General features: G+C 43.1%; 1 protein-coding gene across 4 annotated transcripts in view; it reads right to left on the reverse strand.

Annotated features, from left to right (window-relative positions):
• LRCH2 (leucine rich repeats and calponin homology domain containing 2) overlaps positions 1–15,780 on the reverse strand; it is a 40,882-nt gene extending 25,102 nt beyond the window's left edge. For 2 of the 4 annotated variants that reach the window (XM_058847657.1, XM_058847655.1), the window contains exons 1-3: positions 15,412–15,777; positions 2,250–2,394; positions 34–160 (exon numbers count right to left, since the gene is read on the reverse strand). In XM_058847657.1, coding sequence (XP_058703640.1) covers positions 34–160; positions 2,250–2,394; positions 15,412–15,697 — 558 coding nt within the window. In that variant the 5' untranslated portion in view covers positions 15,698–15,777. Of the gene's footprint in view, positions 1–33; positions 161–2,249; positions 2,395–15,411 lie in introns of all 4 variants that reach the window. The other 2 variants (XM_058847656.1, XM_058847654.1) reach the window with 2 other exon arrangements.
• Positions 15,781–22,977: the final 7,197 nt, after the last annotated feature.

Genomic DNA, 22,977 nt, shown 5'->3' on the forward strand with positions numbered 1-22,977 from the left:
GTACTTACTACAAAGATTTGCAGTTGTACTTACCAACTCCATTAGATCTCTCAATTTTCCAATTTCTTCTGGAATGGAGACCAGCTTGTTGTTACTGACAACCAGAACTTTCAGTGGAAGATCAAACAGGTATTTTGGCAATGTTGACAAAAGATTTCGACTTGAAAGCAAGAAAAAGGGACAAGCAAACCTGGATTATAATATCTTTTTTATGAATATTGTAACTTTTCTCCCATCCCAGATGACTTTCTCTGCCTGTAACAACTTCACCTCCACTGTCCATCACAAATTCCTTATCAGATACACAGACTATTTCAGGTATGTGAATTTTAGATCCCCATTTCACAGGACAGAATCTAATACCAAAATGTTCAGAGAAATCTGTTAAAAGAAATAATGTTTGCCACTTGCTTTTATCCTGTTGGTACCTTCAGAAGAACCACCTGATCTGACAGTCTACCAAGCCAGAATTTTATATAAAGGCCATTGCCCATCATGCCATGTTGTTGTGTCCCTCCTGAGCCACCACAAAAGACCCTAAACATTTAATTATTTTGCTGAGCAACAGGCTGGAAAGTAAGTCTTAATTCAAATGTATTTCTTCTGTGTATACCATTTTCCAGCTGCATGCATGTATACCTGCTTTGTACACATAAAATACACTGCTACCCACTAACTGGGTTTAAATCTATACTGAAAGAGCTCATGTTGATGGACTTCCACTGCCCGAAGCACATAATATGTTTCTAATAAGGTACATTTTAAGAAGTCATTGGAAAACAAGCTTGTTCAGATGTGATATGAAAAAAAATTCCTGTCACATATAAAAGTAAAAAATTAAAAATCAGTAATTGCTGTTGATTTAGGTAGAGCTAGCTCTACTTCTGCAAAAAAAATATACTTTTAAGTGCTGATACTTGAGTTCATACTACATTAAGAAAAATTCCAGAAGTTTTAGTGCCTAATTGATATGTATTCAGAGCATTGTTTTTGTAATCTAAAAATCTTGGGATTTTTTTAATATTTTCTCCATGATTACAGTTTACAGAACTGCAACTTTACACCATAAAATGAAAGGAAATTTCTAACAATACCTTTATAAAAACAATGTATTCATTCTGTTAAATTCTAAGTGAACAATACAGGTGAGTTATTTATACAGGTATGCATAAAGTCTTTTTTTATGTTGCATTTCACGCAGATATGCCAGGCTATTTTGGTTGAAGGCATGAGAAGCAAAAATATAACATGCAAGTAAACTTTTTTTGACCTGACTATAAGAACGTGGGAATGAAGCAGTCAGTCATGTCACTTACATAGATTTCCTCTGGTTTTTCTGGGTTTTGAGTTTTTTTAGGAGCTGCCTGCTTTACTATGAAATGCACAATACCTTTCTTCCACTGTACGAAGCCCAAATTAGAATGTGAGACCATGTGGTTTTCTCCTGCAACAAAGCACCTGAGCTAGAAAGGCAGAATTTTAGCCTGTTCTCCAGTGCTACAGCCCACACATTCCTGCACTGCAAAACTGGTCCTTGGCCAGAAGCACAGAAATGGGGACAAAGCACTGTTTGGCAAAGGATCATCAGGAGAGCCAACTCTTGAAAGAAGTTAGAACTACACAGCATTTCTGGCTAAAGAAATGTATTCAGCACCTCAAACACCATCAAAAGAGAAATGGGTTGTTGCTGAAGAAAGTTTGGCCATATTTCTTTTAGAAAATCCTGTGGTTTTGTATCAGATTAATCCCCTTTAAAATTGTGACAGATCACATTACTTATGTATTAGTACTCTAAGAACTGATATTTGCAGGTTTTGAGACACAGTAGGTTTTGGGGATTTAAATAGCTCTTAACTGAGAAAACTGTTTTGGATTTGATGCAGCCAATATCAGAAACCAGGAGTACTGTGGAAGCAGGGTCAGGAGAGTTTTCTAGATTCTCTCTCCTTCCAAAGCTCATATCCATCTTCTGTTCTAGTGAGAAAATCCAACCATATGTTTTCCAAGTTTAAAAAGAGCAGTACAGCAGTGAATGTAAATAATGTGCAAAATGAACAGGACTCTCTGGACAGAGTAATTTAGCCTCTTGATAGCAGCAAATTTTTATAGCTGTAGTTTCTGAACACTGTCTGTCAACATAACATCAGAAACAAAGAAAACTCTGCAAACACAATGACCTGATGAAGAAAAATGCCAACTCCCTAAAGAGGTAAGTTATATAAAGACAAAGACCAACCACCATTACTCACCTAATGTTAAGGTAGGTAAGCATTTGCAGGTTTTTAATAGATTCTGGAATGGATTTGATGCAGTTGTGATACAAATTTAAAGTTTCCAGTGGTGCAAACAACCAGACATCAGGAGGAATTTCAGTAAATCTGTTCTTTGAAAGATCTAGAAGCAAACAGAAAAAAAAATTCCTTTTTTAGTCAAGACTTTCCCTGCAGTAAAAGGAGATAAAAGTACCCACTGTTATTCTTGTCATGCTCCTAAAAATTAAGGTGTTGAAAGAAGTGTAAAATAATTCCATTTTACCAGATGCTACTGCATATAATTAATACACAAAAGAGTCTTAAAATACTAAGAGATTATTGCTCAATATGCAATTACAACAGAAAGTAGACGAGTGACAGGAATTCAAAAATACATTTCCTACTACATAGTTACAGTTACAATGACATGGACTATCAATCATGATTGTCCCTCCTCTATCAAGTCTTTGTTCTGTGCAACTCTTGGGTTTCTTCCCCTTCAACTCCAGGCACAACAGTAAACCAAGGTAAAAACTCCAAGTTATTTCTCTCGTTTGACAGCTACACTAGAATCTAATGTCATTGTACAATGTATCTCCAGTGCTAAAACCAAGCTCCCAAAGCACCCTGACACAGTAACTGACATTCTCCAGCTACACATCAGTAACTAAACTTAAAAGAGGATAAAGTTGCAAAACCCAATGCCACAAGTATTTATTTCTCTATAAAAGTCAAGATGCAATTTCACACAGCCTAAAAGCAGAAAGAGGAGGTATCTTTGAGCATGGAAACACAATTCTTGAGCTAGAGTTATTCTGACACTGCATGACTGCATTATGCAAATCTGCATGCAAGAGTTATGACAAAACAGAGCATTACCAAAACGCACAACACCTCTGACTATATGAAACCTTGAAAAAAACCAGAAAATACAAATGAAATGTGACCCAAAAATCTTGGAAATTATCAGCTAAACTACTAAAATCTGTGCCATCGAAAGTCTACCAAACTACCTTGGAAGAAAGAGATATTTACTTGAGAACAACTGCCTAGTCTTCTGAAAGAAACTCTGGTTGCCAACCCAAGACATTTCAAAAGGATGTGGTTTCTCAGAAGTGCTGAACAAACTCTTTCAACAGAGAAGTAATACAGATCCCTTGCTATTTCAGGATTTAGTTCTCAGTTTTTAACACTCATATGGAATAAATATTTCTGCTTAACTCCCATCAAATTATCACTGGAACAAATAGTTCTGCAAAAAGTCTAGAAAAGGGCTGGAAAATTGGCTCCAAGTCATTGTCAGGTTCAAAGAGAGCTCAACAGCCTGAAGTTTAACTGACAAACCAGCTATGAGCAGCATTTCCCAGGGCCAACAGTGGAATCAATATTGCTGAGCTTCTTCATCATCATGCTGGCAAACAGGATAGAATGTGCCTTCAGGAGGTGCAGACAGCACCCAGCCGGAGCCATGGAATGAGAGCCAGGACCTCACCTGGAGACACCCAGTTTGAATAAAGGCTGACCTGTGGCAGATCCCTGCTCACACCAGTGTGAGCTGCAGGACAGAAGGGTAGAGGAAAGCCGTGCAGAGAACACCCTGTGATGCTGCTACACAACAGGCTGAGTGCAGGACACCAGGGTGCTGAGCAGAGGGAATGGCCTCCACAGTGTGCTGCAGGTGATCAGCAAACAAAATGGACTGGCACAATGAAACACCATCTTCCTGTGGAGTTGTTTTTTGGCAGTAGCTTTAACTTTACTTCTTGAAGTCTAAAATATGTGAAATTTTGTATTTATGTATACATAAATATATACATTAAAAAATATATATATATTTTAATATTTATGTAAAATATGTGAGCTATCTGGCTGTAACTCCATTATTTCCAAAAAACATTCTCAAGCTTAAGTATCACAAAGTCTTCCTATAAATCAGCACATCCACTGCTAATGCAGAATTCTGCAATCTCTACCTGCAAGAGGCAGAAAAATACATTCCTAGGTTGAAGGAGTGGCATTCCTAATGAACTGTGAGAAAAATGGGATAAAGTCAACAAAACTTTTCAACAAAACCTAAAAATCTTATTAAAAAAAATCTGCATGTTTGAGAAAGTTTTCACAACCAGTGAAGTTCATTTTCTGTTTTCCAGGACATCAGTTTTCAAAATGATATTGAAAAATGACAGCTTTCACATGAAAGTTTTCTGCAAAACCCTTCTTAAACAAATGCTCTTGTTCTAATATTCAGCAGAGCGCAACACCTGCATGCAGAAGAGATGCCCACAGCTTTATTCCTGGCCCAGTTGTAAAACCTCTACCACATGCTGAAGTCTTTGATACAAACCCATTCGGAAAAAAAAACAGCTTTAAGCCTCTTCCTGATTTGGTTTCATAAGCAGTTGGAACAGTGACTGAAGATGGTACAAAGGTCTAGTCCACAAAACAAGTGACAGAATCCCACCCCACAGCCACCGGTCCCAGGAGCAGCACTGTGGGTTGGACCTGAATGAGAAGGCTCAAGGCACCGTGAAAGTTTTGCTGCTGTATTTGCTTCCAGCCACACCTCAACAACACATCTTGGAAAGTCCCAGGTTAAAAACAGCTTTGCTAGTTCTTCTGCAGAAATAAAATCCAGAGGCAAGGCCAGACAACAAGCAGAGGATGCAGCAACTCTCTGCCCTGGACAAGGGGTGTAATACTCCACAGGAAACATAAACCAGCTGTGGTTTCCAGCCTGGCCTGACACAAATCACATCAGCACAGTCTGGCTGGAGCCCCTCAGTGCACCCTCGTACAGAACCCATACAGCTGCACATCAAAATACACACCAAGGTCACTTTATCTGTGTATTACTGTAGAAACCACTTCTCTCAAGACAATGCCTTTGAAGACACTGCAGGGCAAGGATTACACCTTTTTATTATGAAACCCAGAAATTTATTAAAATAGGAAATGACACTCACTATCTCTCAATAAAAAAATAAAAAAGGCAAATGAAGGACTTCTATTCCAAGCAATTTTTCATTCCATCATTGCAAAACAGCATTAGAATAGCTCCAGGGGTTGGTTCAGATTTTTATGAAGAGAAAGATTTGAGTATCTATAGTTTTCCACAACATTCTCATATTGTACTTATAGCCTTTTAAAATCAAGTAAAGCCACTTTTATACAAAGAATGATTTCTACTCCAAAAATGTTTTCATAACAAACAAAAAGTCTATGAGATAGTACTATCTATTATGCTAAATAAAATGCAGATGTGGAACTCACACAATTTAGGTACTTTGAAGTACTTTAGGTACCTTAACACAACGGATGACCAAGAAAATACAGTCTGAAAAAAGGAAGAAACTCTAGGAATAGAGTGGTCCTCTATAAACAAGACAGTTTCAATCCCACTTGCTGTGAAAGCAGGCTGCTAGCACTTGAGAATGGCTTTGTCAGGGTTAACAGACTGGAGAAGTAAGGAAAGCTGCTAAATGTGGAACCACAGATGATTTAGGTTGACAACTCCTCTAGAAGTGATTATAGGACTCCTTTGCTTAACCAGTTTAGACTGGAAAACTCAGTGGGAGTGTTATGTGAGGACTAAACAGAAGACACTACCATGCCTGCTCATGAATCAAGGGGTATTTCAAGACACTATCTCTGCAGGAACAATGAAAGTGAGAAGTACACTTACTAAGGTTACTAAGGTTAAATTTGAAAGAGGAAGTACAAAAATATGAAGAAGTCAGTTGCCCTTTATTTTTTTTTTTGTCAGAAAAAGTAAAGTCTTTAGTTACTATAAGACAGTGATTAAAAAAACCCAATATATAGAAAGATCAAAAATGAAAGAATTTTAGGAAATCAGTCTGGAAAGGAAACTATAAGAAGTGAGAAGTTATCTTGTACAAATTTCAGCCATGATCAAGAGGGAAAACAATAAGCTCAATCTCAATCATGTCAGGTTACAGCAGTGTGCAGCCAGGTATTTAAGTAGTATTAACATGACATTTGACTTGGTTTTGCACTTTTCCCTATGGATGCAGCACTGCTTACTGTCAGGAATGTGCTGATACAACAGACTGGCATTTTATTTAAACCAGTACAACCCCTTTTATATTCACATATTATGTACACTACATGTTGAGTTTGAAATAAAAGGCTCAGCTAAGAAACTTACACTTGAGTCTCATCTTGATATTTTAATATTTTCCATAAAAATATGATGCTGATCCAGGATATTGGTGTTAGGCTTTTGTTTGCTCCAAAATGGTATTAAGAAACCAGATCATAAAACCCCCACATTCCTCACCCCACAAAACCCAGAACCACACTCCTAACTCATCACAGATAGATTTTCCTAGCCAGCTTTTCTAGCAATGCTTTAGCCTAAACCAACCAAAGTCTAAGAACAGTTTCGACTGTAAAATTAGTCCTACAGAAGACAACCGATGCTCAAAAACAAGTGTTCAGACCTGATCTCAAAGATACTCTTTTAGCCAATCTAAATGTAAATCTGAGATCACCACACAGAACATGGGTAAAATTCATTTGTCTGTCAGATGCAAAATGATTCTGGAGCAGAAAAGTAGTCTCAAATGCTACAGAAACACCTGCATGTGGCATCTCCAGGAGACACAAGCTGTCAGTGTCCATAAACCACTGACTGAAGAATGCTTTGTTACATAATCAATGAAATTGGTTTGTTCATGCTAAGGGCCATTTCTGTGGTTAGTTACAGCAGACAGATCTCTCCTGCCTTGATTAGTTTCTCAACAAATTGGAGAAGGAGCTTCAGGAGAAAGGAACTCTGAAGCTTCCCAAGCTCACCTCAAGTGGGATGTCCCTCCAGCATTTCCCTCAAACTCTAAGCATCTACTTGTAGTTTCACAGTTCCACTCTTAATGAGTGTCTGGTGTTGTTAAACATAGAAATGCTTTAAAATTTTATCATCAAAGGAAAAACCTGGATAATTAAATAATAAATATCAGAATTCTTCAGACTTACTTATGTTGCAAAATGAAGTACTGAACAATTAAAATACATCCAGATGTAGGATGATTTCCATACTGATATAAACAGTAACCATTTCATTTGCAAAGGAGACCAAAAATTTTGAACTTACTGGCAAAGAATGTTCAAGAATTACAGCACCATAAATCAAAAAATCCATGTAACTGTGCATTTCACATACGAATCAACATTTGCTCTCCAACATTAAGAGCAATGGTGAAGGACAATACAGAGAAACTGAGCACCCATCTGCCAAAACCCTGTAGCACTCACAAAACCAAACTGACCACAAATTGTCAAGGAAAGCTACATACATTTGAAGTTTATTCTTAAAAGCTTATGTAGCAATATTTAACTTGATTTTTATCTGTTATGTATATTCAAGTCAAGTAGAAGCAGTTTATCTTCTGTCTAAAAGAAAGAAAAAACATTCCCAGGACTAGAGGTGGCTACAAGCAGCTTTTAATTTTTTTCCAACTGGGTGTTTGACAGCATGGAATAGCTTCTGGTTTTGTGAAAGGGTATTACAAACAGATATCAAAATGGAATTTGGATTCTAGGTCCAACAACTGAACATCTAAGAAATACCTGCTTTATGGTTATCCCTGCCAATAAGTTTAGTTACAGACTTGATCTGTGCAGTTAAAATGACAAAGAAACTGTACAGAGCCACATAATTGAGGTTTCCCATCAAGTACAGAGGAAGGGTTGTACAGGCAACTAGAAATTCCATTTTGACAGGTTCTGAGTTCTTGGCTTTTCATGCTAATCAGAACTTCTGAAGAAAAACAAAATCCTTTTTAAAAATACACTTTTACTACTTTAGAGACTTCAGTAAAAAAGTAAAATGTCCTGTCAGACTGAGCCACAGCTCTTCCACATGAAGGAAATGTTTCTGTAACTGGAATAGACCAATGGTTGTTGCTCACACTTCTGCTACCAGGAAGAAAGAACTGAGATCCAGCACACTGGCTCTGAAATCAAAGTAGTCTTAAGGAACTCACTATTTCAGCCCACCCTCACTAAACCCAGTCTCCAAGTCTACACTAGGTGCACCTACACTGAACACGTCTAAATTGCCTGTTTGGTTCAAGCAATTCTTGTTTTTCATGTAAGCAGCCTCTGCTCATCACATGTTGGTTCAGGTATGTGAGGTTTTTCCTGAAATCTGTACCAGTAGAAAACTAAACCAGAAGCTTTGACCTAAAGGTTGGAACAAATGAGGAGCACACTGGTGCTGATGTGCTGCACAGTAATGCCAGTGTTGTCCATACATATCAGATTTGTTACTTGAGAGAAGCACTGATTATTTATTTCAGTTGTCCAAGTCTGAGTGCTCAGGGGTATTCTGCAAGTTAAGCACACCTGCTATCAAAACTTCTTACTATTTATACATTTTAGCAAAGAAAGAAATTGGTGTTCATTGACACCAAGTTACACAGTTTTGTTAATAATCAGTATTCTACCAACTAATGACCTCTCTCGTTTCTCACACTAATTAGCCCGTGTGCTCAGTCTCTGTTTGGTCAGTGGGTTTCTTGGGTTGGTGGTCCATCAGTCATAGTTGTGATCTCCAGAATTACCTTTTATCCTCTCAGAACTGATTCAGCAGAGATGCTGAGTTGGCTTTATAGGCTTCATCCTTGTCTTGGGAGTCCTGCCATCTGTCCTTGTGGCCCATAAATTCTGCTCTCCCTGTGCCCGCTATTAGTGTTACATCCTTCTTCCCAAGCCTTGTTAGCCGGCTCCCACATCTGACATCACTGAAGCCTATCAAGCCTTAAATCTTAACAAGGCAATTCTTAAACCAGTAATTTGTTTTGTTAACACCTGGACATCGCTTAGGGCTTACCTGTTAGTTGCTATTTGTTTCTCTCCTTGTCAAGCAGACTTGAAAGTACACAAAGATTAAAGAACATCCTTTCTCAAGAAAATTTTACACAATCCACATTTTGCAACATGAGGATGAAGTGAACAGATGAATTCAGGGAATTCTTGACCACATTGCAACATTAGAAAGATCCAGACATTTCCAACACAAGGTAACACAGTACTCCAACTCTGGAGTGTGTTCAGCTATTTTAGCACAGCATGATTTAAATGGAAAAATAAAAACCACATCACCAGGATCACTCCTCAGTCTGGCAAATGAAGGTGTAAATTCAAATACCACATCAAAAGGACATAATCCATTACTTCATATCAAGGATTATCTTCCTCTCCATTACTGAAACTGTCTTGGCTCCACAAATCTTGCAGAGTTTGAACTGGTAAGCAGAAAATCCCACTAGAAGATTTTTTGTTTTGGCACTTCAGTATTTAGTCTAGAGTATAATTGTTAAAATGCTTTCCTACCAGGAAGAGTGAAATGTATTTTCTTGACAAGTCAGCAAGACTTCTTAAGCTGGCATATTATACTGCACAGGGCACTTTCCTCCCTCTTAAACTCACCATCACTTACTGGTTTTATTATGACAATTTCTCTTTTGACTTCAAAATTTTTTAATTCCAAATTTCTGTTTCACAGACAAGTACTATAAGGGAAAGTAATCCTCATTTGGCAATGAAGTAAAGCCTGGGTTTGTCAAATATACACAAAATCCCAGGACTTACATCAGCCTCTGTGTGCTCAGTAACAAAAAGCTACAACCAACCTGCAGTAATCAGTGTTTACTACGTGACTTATCTTTTGTGCAGATAAAATGGCTTGTCACTGGATAAACTAAGCAGAAACATTTTTGAAGTAAGCTAAACTGCTGAAAGACAAAGAACACTGGAGAACAAGGCAACTGCACTAAGGTGAAAGCAGAAAAAAACCTGAAGAAACTGGGTAAACCAGCAGTCCATGAGCACTAAGTGAACAGGGTCTAGCAACAATTCCAGCATGTTCTCCTGAGACCTGGAGGCCCCTGCTGTAGCAACTTCAGCATCTGTTCTTATTGGCTGCTTCCTCCCTCTGACTCTGTCCTACTCATGCCAGACCCCATGGCAGCATTTAAGAACGGCCACAGTCTTTTCTATTAGCTTAAAAATAATTCTATGGTATCTCTCATTACTGCATGTAACAACTTCAAGCAAACACTCTCAGAAACCTTTCAGTCAGGTCAGTCTTTAACAGAACAAGTTCTCCTCACTACATCCTGCTTCCATCTGTGGGAACAGTGCTGAAGGGACAAATGGCAGGAGTGCTTGGTTTAATACCCAGATGGTCGGGGATTTGCTCCCTGTGCGGTTACACCTGCGCTCAGCTGCCAGTGAGCCTGGGCTCACAGCTCCCTCAAGCCTTTTAACTACACAAACCTTTTTTCAGAAGTCATACCTTGACACTTGGAAACACATTTGTAATAATCATGTCTACCAAGCACAAAACTACTTTAGTTCTATACTGGAGAACAAGACTTTATTTTTTACTTTCACCTGAAGTGTGCGACCTTCTCTAGACCTGTCCGGACATTCTCCTAACAAGTGGAAGAACGATGAACATCAAACAGATGTGGACAGACACAGAAAACCAGAGAACACAGAAATCTCTTCACACTGTCATGTACAACTTTAATTTCAAGGAAAAAAAAAATAATAAAAAAAAGAAAGATGTATCAAATAACTTCGTATTTTCTGTGGAACTCCAGCCTTCAGCCCTGTTTTAGTTACTTTTTTGCTAAGGATAAATTTCAGCATTAAGTGCCAGCCTTACTGGGACTATAAGCATGTGCTTCTAAATCCACTCCAACCAAGCAGCACAACTAAAATGGGAAAACACACTTCACCAAAAAGAGTATCTCAAAAAGCAAAAGCTACTCCATTTTTCTTTATCACACAAGGTTTTACAATAGAATTTGCAATCTAAATTATTTGCTGCCTTTGCAAATAATCAGTAACAAGTAGAAACATGTATCAAAAGAAGTTCCTTAGTTGATCAAACAAAGAAACATTAGAGATGTTGGATATTACAAAACACAAAAATAGTCAATGCAATGGCAAATATAATTTTGATGGATGAAGATGGTAAAAAGTCAAAAAATTATACATTCCATGTCTTTGTAGGTCAGTTTTTCAGATAAGACTGTAACACTAAATTTACTGGGTTTTTAAAATATTAAATCAAGACATAAGTGGTATTCTTCATAATACAATCCTTTTAGGCAGGCAAGTAGTAATAACCAGCTCCTTGAAGTTGAAGTCATTGAACTGAACTTGCCCATCACACCAAGTATCCTTAACAAGGATCCTTTATAGGGGCCTTCAGCTCATTTCCGCTTTGCCCAAACACTGGACAGGCTGTGAAAACACTGTGGAAATCTTCCATAATTGTTTATAAACTGCATCACTTCCAGATTTTGCATCAGATGCATTTCAGAGCATGAACACCAGCCCCTTACCCCAAAAAAACAGAATCTGAGTTCCTCTTTTTGCTCAAATCTGAAGGAAATGCTGCTGAAGAACCACATTTTGCAATATATTTGATTGCCAGCATGTAATCGAGATTTAGGATATACATCATATATGAATGCTAATTTTTTAGGTGAATATTGGATTTGTTGCTGCTCTTCAGTTACTGCTGTTCTCAATTTAATCAACAACTCCATCAACAGAAATAATTTTATTCAGAAAGGAAAATATAATTGGTTTAGAAATGCCTACTGTAGAGGCAGAACTGCATTATAAATTAACATTCTTATGCACTTCACACTCAATATTAAACCTTGGGGGTTTAATCTGTAATCACAAGAATGACAATATACCTTAGAAGGGCCAGAGATAGGATGTAAAAAAAGTGAAAGACAAGCAAGTAATGGTGACAATGGTCTCTGTAACAATACCATGCCAAGATTGGTACTGGCCATGACAGGACGGCTCGCTCTCAAGACATACTGGAATACACTGGTGTTACTCCTCCATGCTATAAGGAGGAAGCAGGGGTGAGAAAGCAGAAATTTCAACACTCATCCATTTACAGGCAATCACTCACCTACTTATAATTGCCTGGGAGTCCCCTTAGAATTAAAAAGTGGGAATTGAAGCTGTTGTGACAAAGCCATAAACAAATAAGCCTGATGGTACCACTGCATTTTTCTGGATCTGTCAGTCATGCACCTTTTGTATTCACTAAATCAGTTTTTTAAAAGGTGCTCACTAAAAACAGGGCAAATTGCTAAAGGCACAGGTTGACTTAGGTTCCTGTGCTACACTGTCAGACTGAACTATCTTTAAAAAAATAAAACAGCAAACACACAACTCTTCAGCTAAGCAGACTGTGATTACACTGATGTGATAGACTCAATTACTTAACTGCCAGGGGGCCTAATGCTGCTCATACAGACAGAAGCAAAATTACACATAAAATTATTGGAAAATTCAAGACATCTCTTGATATCTCAAGAATTATTTTATTATTTTATTTTCTCTTCAGATGCTCATTGAAAGCAACACAAGATCTGTTTGGGCAGCCATAAGATGAATTCAGATAAATAATAAAATAAGGATTTCCTGGCCAAAGTGCTACAAGGACAATTCACAGTTAAAAATAAACAAACAAAGAAAAAGAGCTAAACAGCCAGAAAGGGTTACTATGCTTTAGACACATAATTAAAAATACAAAAAATATGCCTCAGTATTTGCAAATCAAGTATTGGCAAGCCATTATGTAAGCTAGATGCAAAATAAAATCCCGAGCTATTTTTGATAAATCAACAGAAGTTGTGCTTCAACATAGCTCTTACTGACTTTACTGATACAAAGATAGAAAGCAGATCCTACTGCCTGAGGGTTGGTGATATGGAAAATAAATTGTTTAAAACCACACTGGCCAGAGACTGCTTTTTTTTAATATTTCTTTCATGTACCACAGAATTAAATTTCTGAGTCACTGACTTGAACCAGAAAGTGAAACTGCAAAGATTTGTGACCCAAGGCCCCATCTCCTACATCTCAGTCTCAGCCTAGAACCTTGCTCACGGGGATATTTGCATGGGAAACAGGGATAACTGCTACAGAAATACCAGTAACTACATGACTTGTCTCTGAAACAGCTGCTAATTCCCCATCCAACTCCAGGCCACACTGACACTATCAAAGATGTCCATGATTCAACAGCAGAACACCATTTACCCACTTGACAAAAATTTCTACAGATCAGGTCAAAATACAGACTACAGGTCTTTTGTTTACAAGCACCTTTTGAAAGATGTTTAAAATTTGTATTTCACTAGGATTCATTCATAAACCAGGATCACATAAAATCAGGATTTTCCCAAGGTGGTGCTTACATAGATGCAGATTAACTATTTCAGTACAGGATTTTAGAGCAGCAAGCAATAAAGCTATTTCTGCCAGAGACAGCCTTTAAAACATTTTCACACCACCACTCACAATAACAATTCATGTCTGATGGGAACGACTGGGCTTTACTACATCCTAAAATACAGAGACAAGATCACTGCAAACAGCTCTGACTCAAATGCTGAGATTCAAAATAAATGGACAAAAAACCTCCCAAAATGCACACAGCAATAATTAGAAGCAAACAAAAAGTACAGAACCTTGATGCTCCAACTTCAGGATACAAAAATCGTTTTAATAACAGATTGCTTATATGTCTACAATGCTTCTTTCTTTCTGAGTGCTTTGGTTATTAAATATCAACACAAAGCAGTGACCGAAACATTGCTAAATACATTTTTGTACTACTACAAGGAAACTCCAGCTTCCATTCTTTCATGGAACCTCTTCTTATTTCCAGGTACCATCATGGACAGTCTCCTATTCTAAACAATATGCCAGCTATTCATAACCCACGGGGAAAGAAAACAAAACAAACCCCCCTACAGCATTAATTTACTCAAACAACATTTTCAAAAGCCACCTGTATTTCTGAACAAAAGATCCTGGGCATCTCAGTAATCTTTTCGTCTAGCACATTATTTTAAATTATCCCTTTTTGGCAACTACCCCGGCAGCAAGAAGACCCACAAGCAAATGGAGATGAGCCACAATATGAGAGAACCTCCATGGAAAATGTAGCTTTGTTTTCTAGGAACCGTACAGAAAAATACCTCCACATTTACTTCACCTAAAAGCCTGGGTAAATCCAGGCCCACACTCACGATATTCAAGCATTTACCAACACAGTGAACACACCAAGCTCTCCACACTCACTGCTGGATGCTCACACATCCCTCGCACCCGGCACTTGGAACCATACCCCAGGCGATACAGCTTTTACTGCAAGAGACCCGACACCTCAGAAGGTACAGGCCAACCACAATACGGAGCTCTCGTTCCCCCGAGCGCGAACTCAAGCGCTCCCCTCACCCTGCTCCGGCCACAACAGCTGCAATTCCCCATCCTGAGGGCACGTACAGACCGACACAGGGGACAGATACCCGATTCCCTGAGACCGCCCCTCTTCCCCGCAGGCACACAGACCGCAGCACCTTCCCTCCGCCGCGCACCGAGCCCTTCTCCCCGCACAGCCCGGGCACACCGACAGCGCCAGCACGGCTGCCACGACCCCGGGGGACAGCGACTTCCACCGCCCGAACACCGAGCACCACGGTGCACGGCCGGGCGGTGCAGGGAGCCCTCTGCCCGCACAACCCTGTGCCCCCGCACACACAAACACACACACCCCGAGCGCTGCGCCCTTCCACACTCACTCACTCACACACAGCGCTGTGCTTTCGCACACGCTCACACAGAGCCGCTCGCCCCCCACCTCCCCAGGCACCTCCGGGTCCCCCGCTCCGCTCGCACACAGCGGGCTCAGCGTGCCCCGCTCACAGCCCACACCTGCACGGACGCTCGCCCCACACTCGCGCGGCAGAACCGGCCCCCAGCGCGCCCAGCGGGGCAGCCCCGACACCGCAGCCCCGCATCCTCCAGAGCCCGGCCCGGTGCCCGCAACGGAGAGCCCCGCAAACGCGGAGCCTCCCCACTGCCCTCGCACAGCGCGGTCCCCGCTCCTCACCCAGAGCGGCCGCTCCCGTGTCACCCCCTCGCCTGCCCCCACAGCCCTCCCTGACACCGCGGGGACCCCCCCGCTGCATCCCCGGGCCCCGGCGGCCACCACAGCGGCTACAAGCCCCCCGCCCTCAGCGCCGGGCCCGCAGCGGCCCCGCAGGACGCCCGCAGCCCCGGGCCCGCACTGCCAGGGCCCCCTCACCTGCTTGCGTGGTGTCGCTCAGGTCGCAGCCGCTGCCGGGGAAGTCGCGCAGCTTCCTCCCGCTCAGGCACAGGATGCCCGAGCTGCCCGCCTCCTCCAGGGCCCGCTCCAGGCTGCGCACCGTGTGCGACTGCGGCAGAGCTGCCGCGCCCCAGTGCGGCCCGGACGAGAAGGAGAGAGTGAGGTGCGCGGGGATCCCGAGCCCCGCCGCTCCGCTCCCGGGCGCCGTCCCGCTCCCGCTCCCGCTGCCGTTGTTGCCGCCACCGCCCCCCTGCCCGGCCGCCATCTTGACCGGCCCCTCCACAACAACGGCCGGGGCCGCTGCGCAGGCGCCCCGGGGCCCGCAGGGGGCGCCGCGGGATGGGGCGGGGTTTCCAGGCGCCCCTCGACCGCGCCAACCAATCCGCGGCGGCGACGGCGCCGAGGGGCGGGGCTTCCCGGGGATGGGGCGGGGGGCGTACGGCTGTGTGCCCGAGGGCTCGTGTGCCGCTAGGGGGCGCTGCGGGGGCTGAGGGAGCGGGCTCGGGCTCGGGCTCGGGATCCTCTGGGCGACGGGGGCGTCCCGGGAGCGGAGCGAGCCCGTGAGGGAGAGTCCCGCAGCCGGGACGGGAGCGGGCGAGGGCGGGGGACCCGTTCGGGACGGCGCGGCTGCGGGGAGGTTTCGGAGCCGAAGGAACACGGGGAACATCGGCTCGGCAGCCCCGGCGCCGCTGTGAGCGCGGCTCTGCCCGCTGCCCTCGGGTACCGCTGGGCCCTGCCCGCTGCCCTCGGGCACCGCTAGACCCTGCCTGCTGCCCTCGGGCACCGCTGGGCCCTGCCCGCTGCCCTCGGGCACCGCTGGGCTCTCTCGGCGCTGCGGTCCCTCCTGCCCGGGCACCGCACTGCATCGGCCGCGCCTCAGGCCCGGAGCTCTCCTGCGCCGGGAGCATCGGAGCCTCCGTGGCCTCTGCCTTGCAAAGCCGGCACCGGCGGGCACGGACTCCGGATCCCCGCGTGTGGCAGCCACTAAAAGCACCCAGGAATCCTCCGTGCCAGAACAAAGGCAACAAGAGCGAGCGAGCAGCTCACCCTGAAATGGGTGGAGGAACACTCACAAAAGCCCCAAAGACACGAATGCCCATAGCTCGGAATGCAAAAGGCCGGTGCAGAGACATGAATCAGAAGCCCATTGCAAGGTCCAGGGCCCAGTTACCTCAATGAAATGCTACAGAACTGCTGGGATACTGGATGGATGGATGGATGGATGGATGGATGGATGGATGGATGGATGGATGGATGGATGGATGGATGGATAATTGCCTCCTCTACCACGTAATCAGTCCTTGTTAGGTGCTGCATATTTATCTTCCAAGAATTGCTCTGGAGTTGTGATTAGGAAATGCCAAAGAAAACCTCATAGACCCCACATTTTAATGCAATTGCAGTGTGTTTGATGAGCAGAATCTGCTTTTAGGCCTTGAACCTCCTTAAGGTCTTTGCATTCTTGAATTGATTTGGGTTGGTTTTTTGTTTATTTTTCCATACATATGTCATGCCTAATTTGGGGATCTGAAGGAAATTCCCTCTCCATGGGGTATGGAAGAGACTGGCCGTCAGCCAGCAACATGTCACTGACAGACAGCTGAGCCATTATTGATCACAAAAGGACCAGACCTGAAATATGATGTGGCTGATGTCTGTGTGAAACCCAGTAGAACCAATCAGCCAGGATCAGACAGCAGGTCCTGAAGAGTGAAGGGTTCAGTCCTGCGGGCAGTGCTGTGTGGATTTGGGGATCAGCCTGTCCTGGCACACAGACTGCCCTTCCAGCAAAGATCTCTGTGTGCAAAATGCAGCTGTGCAGGGGAAGGGGTCCCACTGTCACCTGCAAATACTGTGGCCATCTGCTTCCTCTGGCCTGAGCTCTGGGTACTTGTGGGGGGCTGTGGGATTCAAGCTTAAAGATGAATATCTATGTCAGTCTGCTTGGGCCAGAGCTTCTGCTCTTGCCCTGAAAAAGCCGATCATTCCCTGGATTCACAGCAAGAAACTACAAGGCAAACCTGTATAAACACTGCTGACTGCTGCCCTTGGTTGAGGTTCCAGCCAGAGACAGTGGAGGGTGGTGAATAAAGTCAGGCTGGTGTTGGGCCAAGTGTGTAGGATGATTTTGCCTGCAGACATGGAGCAGGAGCCACAGTGGCTCTGCAGCTGGCAAGAGTGAAGCAGAGCAGGAGCCAGGACCAGCTCCAGCACATAAATTCTACTAAACGTTAGAGATAGTTGCTCTGAGTTTCCAAAGCATGTGGCTGGGCACAGGGCCATCTCAGAGATGTAGGTTGGTTGTCTTCCCTCTCAGCTACATCACTTAGCCTCTCACTGTTTAGAGCACAGGTAAGATATAAGTTAAGCTCTCTTCGTATGAAAGAGGCCTGACAAATTGCCAAAGGGTTAAAACATTTTTTTTGTTGCCGGAGTTCTCAGGTATGAGGGCCCTTTTTATCTTTAACCAAATACTCACTGTACACCTGCAGTTGCTCCTACAAAAAGCAAGCCAGGCTTGCTCAGTCGGCTCAGACACACTCTCATATCTTCAAGGAACTTCAAAGAAACAGAAATTTCCCATACAGTAGGCTGGAAGCAATGGCTGAGGTTTTTCATAACAGCTCACCAAAAATTCCCAGTCTGCAAACTGTCTTGAGCAAATTGCTGCCTTCTCAGGCAAAAGTTTGAAAGCTGATTCTGTGTTCCTGTAGTAGAGCAGATTTACCTGTGGGGGTCATTTATCACCTCCAGTAGCTGCAGAACCAGAACAGATGTCTGGAATGCTAAAGTCTAATTACTTTTAATTGTAATGGATTTCACATCCTTTCAACAGTTCTTTTTCCCCATGCCCTTCTTTCTTTGTCATTTCACAAGCAAGACCTAGTTACTAGTCTAGTTGCAAAAGGCTCCCCAAACCAACCTTCCTGGCAGAATGACCAGTAAGCCATAGCTCTGCCATCCCTCAGTTTCTCCTCTAAAACAGAGATTGTTGTATTTTTTTAATTTATTATGGAAGTTGAGTACAGGAAGAGGTGGAAACACTCAGATGTTGTCATGAGACTGCACAAGACAAACATATTTTATTGCAGCCATCCTAGACAGAGCTGAGTTTCAGGAGTTTGAAAATTTCTGAAAATCCCACAATTCCATGAAGAGCTTCCACTTTGAAAGTCTTTGTGGTTACCCACATCTGCTCCAGATGAGATGAGAACTCATAAAGATACGACTTCCACAAATTTTATGTTAATGCCTTGAGGAATGGGATCTAGATCAGGCTTTGATCCATCTAACTTTCAACATGGAATGCAAGATGTGGTTACTCACAACCCTTGCAGTGAGGTAGCCCTTGGCACGGCTGGCCCAAGCCGCGCTCAGAAAAGGCAGCGAGAGCTGTGTGCCTGTCCTGCTGCTCTGCCTGCACTGCTGCACCTCCTCTCAGCCCTGCTCAGCAGCATCACTCACAGAGCCGGATTCCCCAGGGCGCTGCCTAATGCAGAGAGCCAGACGGTGCTGTGAAATTGATTGTGACAGCAGGGACAGCAAGAGCGGAGTCCTCGCGTACCTTTGTCACTCTGCAGCGTGTGCTGCAGGCTGTGTCCCAGGGCAGGCCAGCGCAGTGGTGGGGACATCAAAGCACAGAGACAAAGCCGAGGGGCTGCCCAGGGCGTTGTGCAGAGTGATGCTCCCCCGACACTCCACAGTGCTGGCAGGTCTCTGCCAGGCCACACAAGCTCTGGGCACCTATGGCCAAGCAACAGGGATTGTCGACAGCAGGGAGACCCCTGAAGCTTTCCATGCTCCTGAATCAAGTACTTGAGGTAAACACAGAGCAGGGCTTTGTCAGTCTAAATTGCCATTTGCTTAGAGAAATTAAATCCTCCTGAAATGTCAGCATGGACCTTTTTTGCATCCTTTAGAGACTTCCTTTTGCTTTAAGCAATTAAATGAGAGCTTTCCTACTGTTCTTGCTGTGCTTCTTTATAAGTACACTCAGTACTCCTCCATGGGTGAGACACTGAGGTAACACAGTCACTGTTCCTTCAACACTCCCATGATCCTGGTGCCATCTCCTTGATGCCTCTTCAAATCCTTTGTGTTTACTTTGCTTATCAGCACATGCTCTGTGTGTCATGGATATTTTCTTCTTCGACACCTGCAGGTGTGCACAGCTTCCTACAGGCAGTTAAAATAATCTCCAAATACCTGAATTCAAGATTCATACTAAAGTGGCACCATCTGGCCCATTTTGAAAGTGAAGCAAGCAAATTATACATATATTCCTTCTTAGATCAAAAGGCAAATGCCATTCTATCTCTGCTAAAGGGCAGTCATTTATGTGAAACACCATTTTAAAGAGCTAGAAATAGCTCAAAATACTCCAGCATCTGATGCTTGAATAGAAAAGAAGCAAGCAGGATTCTGTCTAGCTGCCTTGGCAAGCAATATGTGTTTTTAACATCTCTTTGTACAGACCACAATAAGAGAGCCGATGAGCCGATCCATTAATGAGAATATTCCTGATAGGTTTCCCGTTGGCAGCATGTGATTCATTGCACAGCTAGCAGCGCTTCATTGAGCATGAGGAAGCACAGTTCTGAAGGTAGTCGGGAGGGAAGCATCCCTCCTTAAAGATGTTATTTAAATCCCCACCTATTCCAGCTACATCCACTGGAAATACCTTCTTGTGGTGCAGTGAAGGCCTTTGTCCTTCACTGATCATTTTGGTGTGAATTCAGACAGGATTTGTCTTTTTATTCTATTTTGAGTAACTTGCTTGCTGTGCAGTAGCATACTTGCCTTGATTGTTTCTTGGAGAGATTAGAAATGTAGCCCTTTTAGTGAAGGTTTACTTTAACATCAAGAGATCCCTAACAGTAACATAAACTGAAGCTACTTCTACACAACAACAAGCAGCACGGCCACGGGTGGTGTACCTGTGGATCTCCATTGCTGGAATGTTGCTTGGCTGGTTACAGATTGCACTGAGCCTTCCAGCTCCCTGTCATCCTGTACATGTGCTTTTTTATGGGGTGACTGTGGGACACTCTGCATAGTCCAGAGGTACAGCTTATGGGTGTTGTAGCAGTGGTTTTGCATGTGCCAGGCTGAGATTACAATTTTAATACACATAGAGAGAGGAGGAGAAAAAGCCAACACCTCCTCTTTCAAAAAACTCAGTTTTGCTCTATGCAGGTTGCCTCTGCTAGATTTGTAAGAAGTAATACAAGGATTTTGTCATTATCCATGTTTGATCTTTTTTTCTCTGAGCTCAGCCACTTTATAGCAGACAGTGGCTGAATTATACACAGCAACCTTCTGCATAAAAACTGAATTATCATCATCAGTACAGCTCATTCTGGGAATGGCTAACCTAAAGAAATATTGGTGTAACTAGAATTTTCTTCAAAGAGCCCGAAGAAGTGTTTGGTTTTCTTCCATCTTCTCAAGAAGATGGTTTTCAAGCGGTACCATATGGTTAAAAGGCCATGTTCAGCATCTAACAATAAAACATAAGCTCTTTCAAGTGGTGGTTCACCAATTTTGGAGCAAGGTATTGTAGCTGTATTGCTACCAGTGCTCCTTGTGAAGAGCTGAGAATGGTGGTCCTGGGGTTCTCATAAATTAAAAGGCCTAAATATCCCCCTTGTGAGCAAAATACAGTGTCACAAAAGTGATCAGGGTTTTGGCCTGTTGAATTAAGTGATTGTTTATGCTTTGAGCAATTCTGGGAGAGGCTGGAAAGCTTCCTTACCCTCAGATAAAAAAATGTGTGTATGCAGATTCCAAGCCTGTCCTTGACACATATTCCTACAGCCACCTGAGCTTAGTTCCCAAGAAAAAACCCAAACATTTATTAGCAATTGAGTCATGTAGTTTTGGGTCCATTTCACTGAAAGTGAACAGTCATATATTTTGCATTTTTGTAGTAAATTACTGTGATATGAGGTGCCCCTGGGAATAAAAGACAAAGTGACCAGTGTTAATTTTGACATCAGAGTGTAAAATTTGTTACAAAAGTAAATCATGACAAGTAATTTAACATGCAGAAGATTCACCAAATCTTCTAAGAGACCAAGAACACATTTCAGATAATACAAGTGTTTGACTGTTGGCATGCGCTCCTTTCCCTCACTGAGTTTATTTTTGTTTACTTTTAACTAAAAGACTTCTAGGGTTCCTTGAGGTTTCATTATGTGACAGGAAGAGAGCATCTGATAAATTGAAAGGCCCAGTGCTCCAAAGTAACACTTGTTCTTTTGGAACAAGTTGATCCTGCCTGTGCCTAACAAGGGGAAGGAATACCTGGTGCCCTTGGCAGAGGCGCCCCAGTACATAAATAATTTTTCCCCCCTTTCTTTGTTTCTTTTTTTCATTGTTCATTTATTAACCTCACTTTCTAGTTGTGCAAGTCACATTCCTGATATTCCTTTTTTAGGATGCAGGGTCAAGTCTGTCTGCCAGACACCTGCAGTCCTCTCCAGTGCAGGGGGATTGTGCTTTAGAGGAGGTTCTGGCTCTTTAGGCCTTTTCACCAGCTCCAGCATGTGTCACCTACACTGCTGATGTGAGAAATTACTCCGGACTGAGATGATGGCAGTGCTGAGACATACTAAGCAAATGGGACACTTGCCAAGATGTTAAGAGGTCACAGACTGGCAGTTGAGAGATAAGAGAACATATCAGCTCATACTTCCCAGATGAAGAAATATGGCTTGGAAAGGTTTTATCATTGCCCTTAATGCTACGCACTTGAAGGAAAGCAGCTAATTAAACCTCTCAGCTGGAGAAGTGGAATTTGCTGTAAAAGCTGTGCTGTAGTTTCATGAAAAAATGTCCTTTGAATATTTTAGAAGTTGCCATTTCTAAACTCTGTCTTTGTCTTCTTTGGTCACAAATGTTTGTTTCACTAAATGTGATCAAATAGAAACACTGCTGGAAATCTCTCAGCTGTTGCTTCCAGAGTTTCTGAAGATACAAGTGTGCAAGATTTTACAGAAAGCCAGGAAAGCTTTCATGACACTGACCTCACATAGTGACCAACTCCAGCTGCTGCCTTGTGTGGAAACCTGGGTCATTCAGCTCACAGTGGGCCTGTACCCAAGGAGACTCCAGACCCCTGCTGCAGTCCTTCCCTTGTGTCTCTGGACAGCTGCTGCTTTGCTGGACACTGCCTAGAGCCCTGCTCCAGCACCCTCCTTAGGTGCTACAAAATGATACTGCTGTAAACCTCCTCTCCCAGTATATTACTGAAAGCTGGGCTTGTATGGATACCTCCAGGCCTTTCCCAGCAGCTTCTCTGCATACTCGCTGAATTGCTGGAAAATCTCAAGGATTCTCTTCAGGGAAAAGCTCTTGGACTAGGGCAGCATTAGAGCCAGGGCTCCTCAGAGAACAGCAGAGCCCCCAGCACACCTTGTGAACCACAGGACACTGCAAACAAGGATCCTGGTTCTTCGCATCTCACATCAGTCTGCTTCCATGGTCATTCTGCAGTGTCACTGCAAAATACAGCAAAGGTTATTTGTTGCTCCCAGGCCCTGT

This window comes from Poecile atricapillus, chromosome 12, assembly GCF_030490865.1.
Source record: "Poecile atricapillus isolate bPoeAtr1 chromosome 12, bPoeAtr1.hap1, whole genome shotgun sequence".
Classification (NCBI taxonomy): Eukaryota; Metazoa; Chordata; class Aves; order Passeriformes; family Paridae; genus Poecile; species Poecile atricapillus.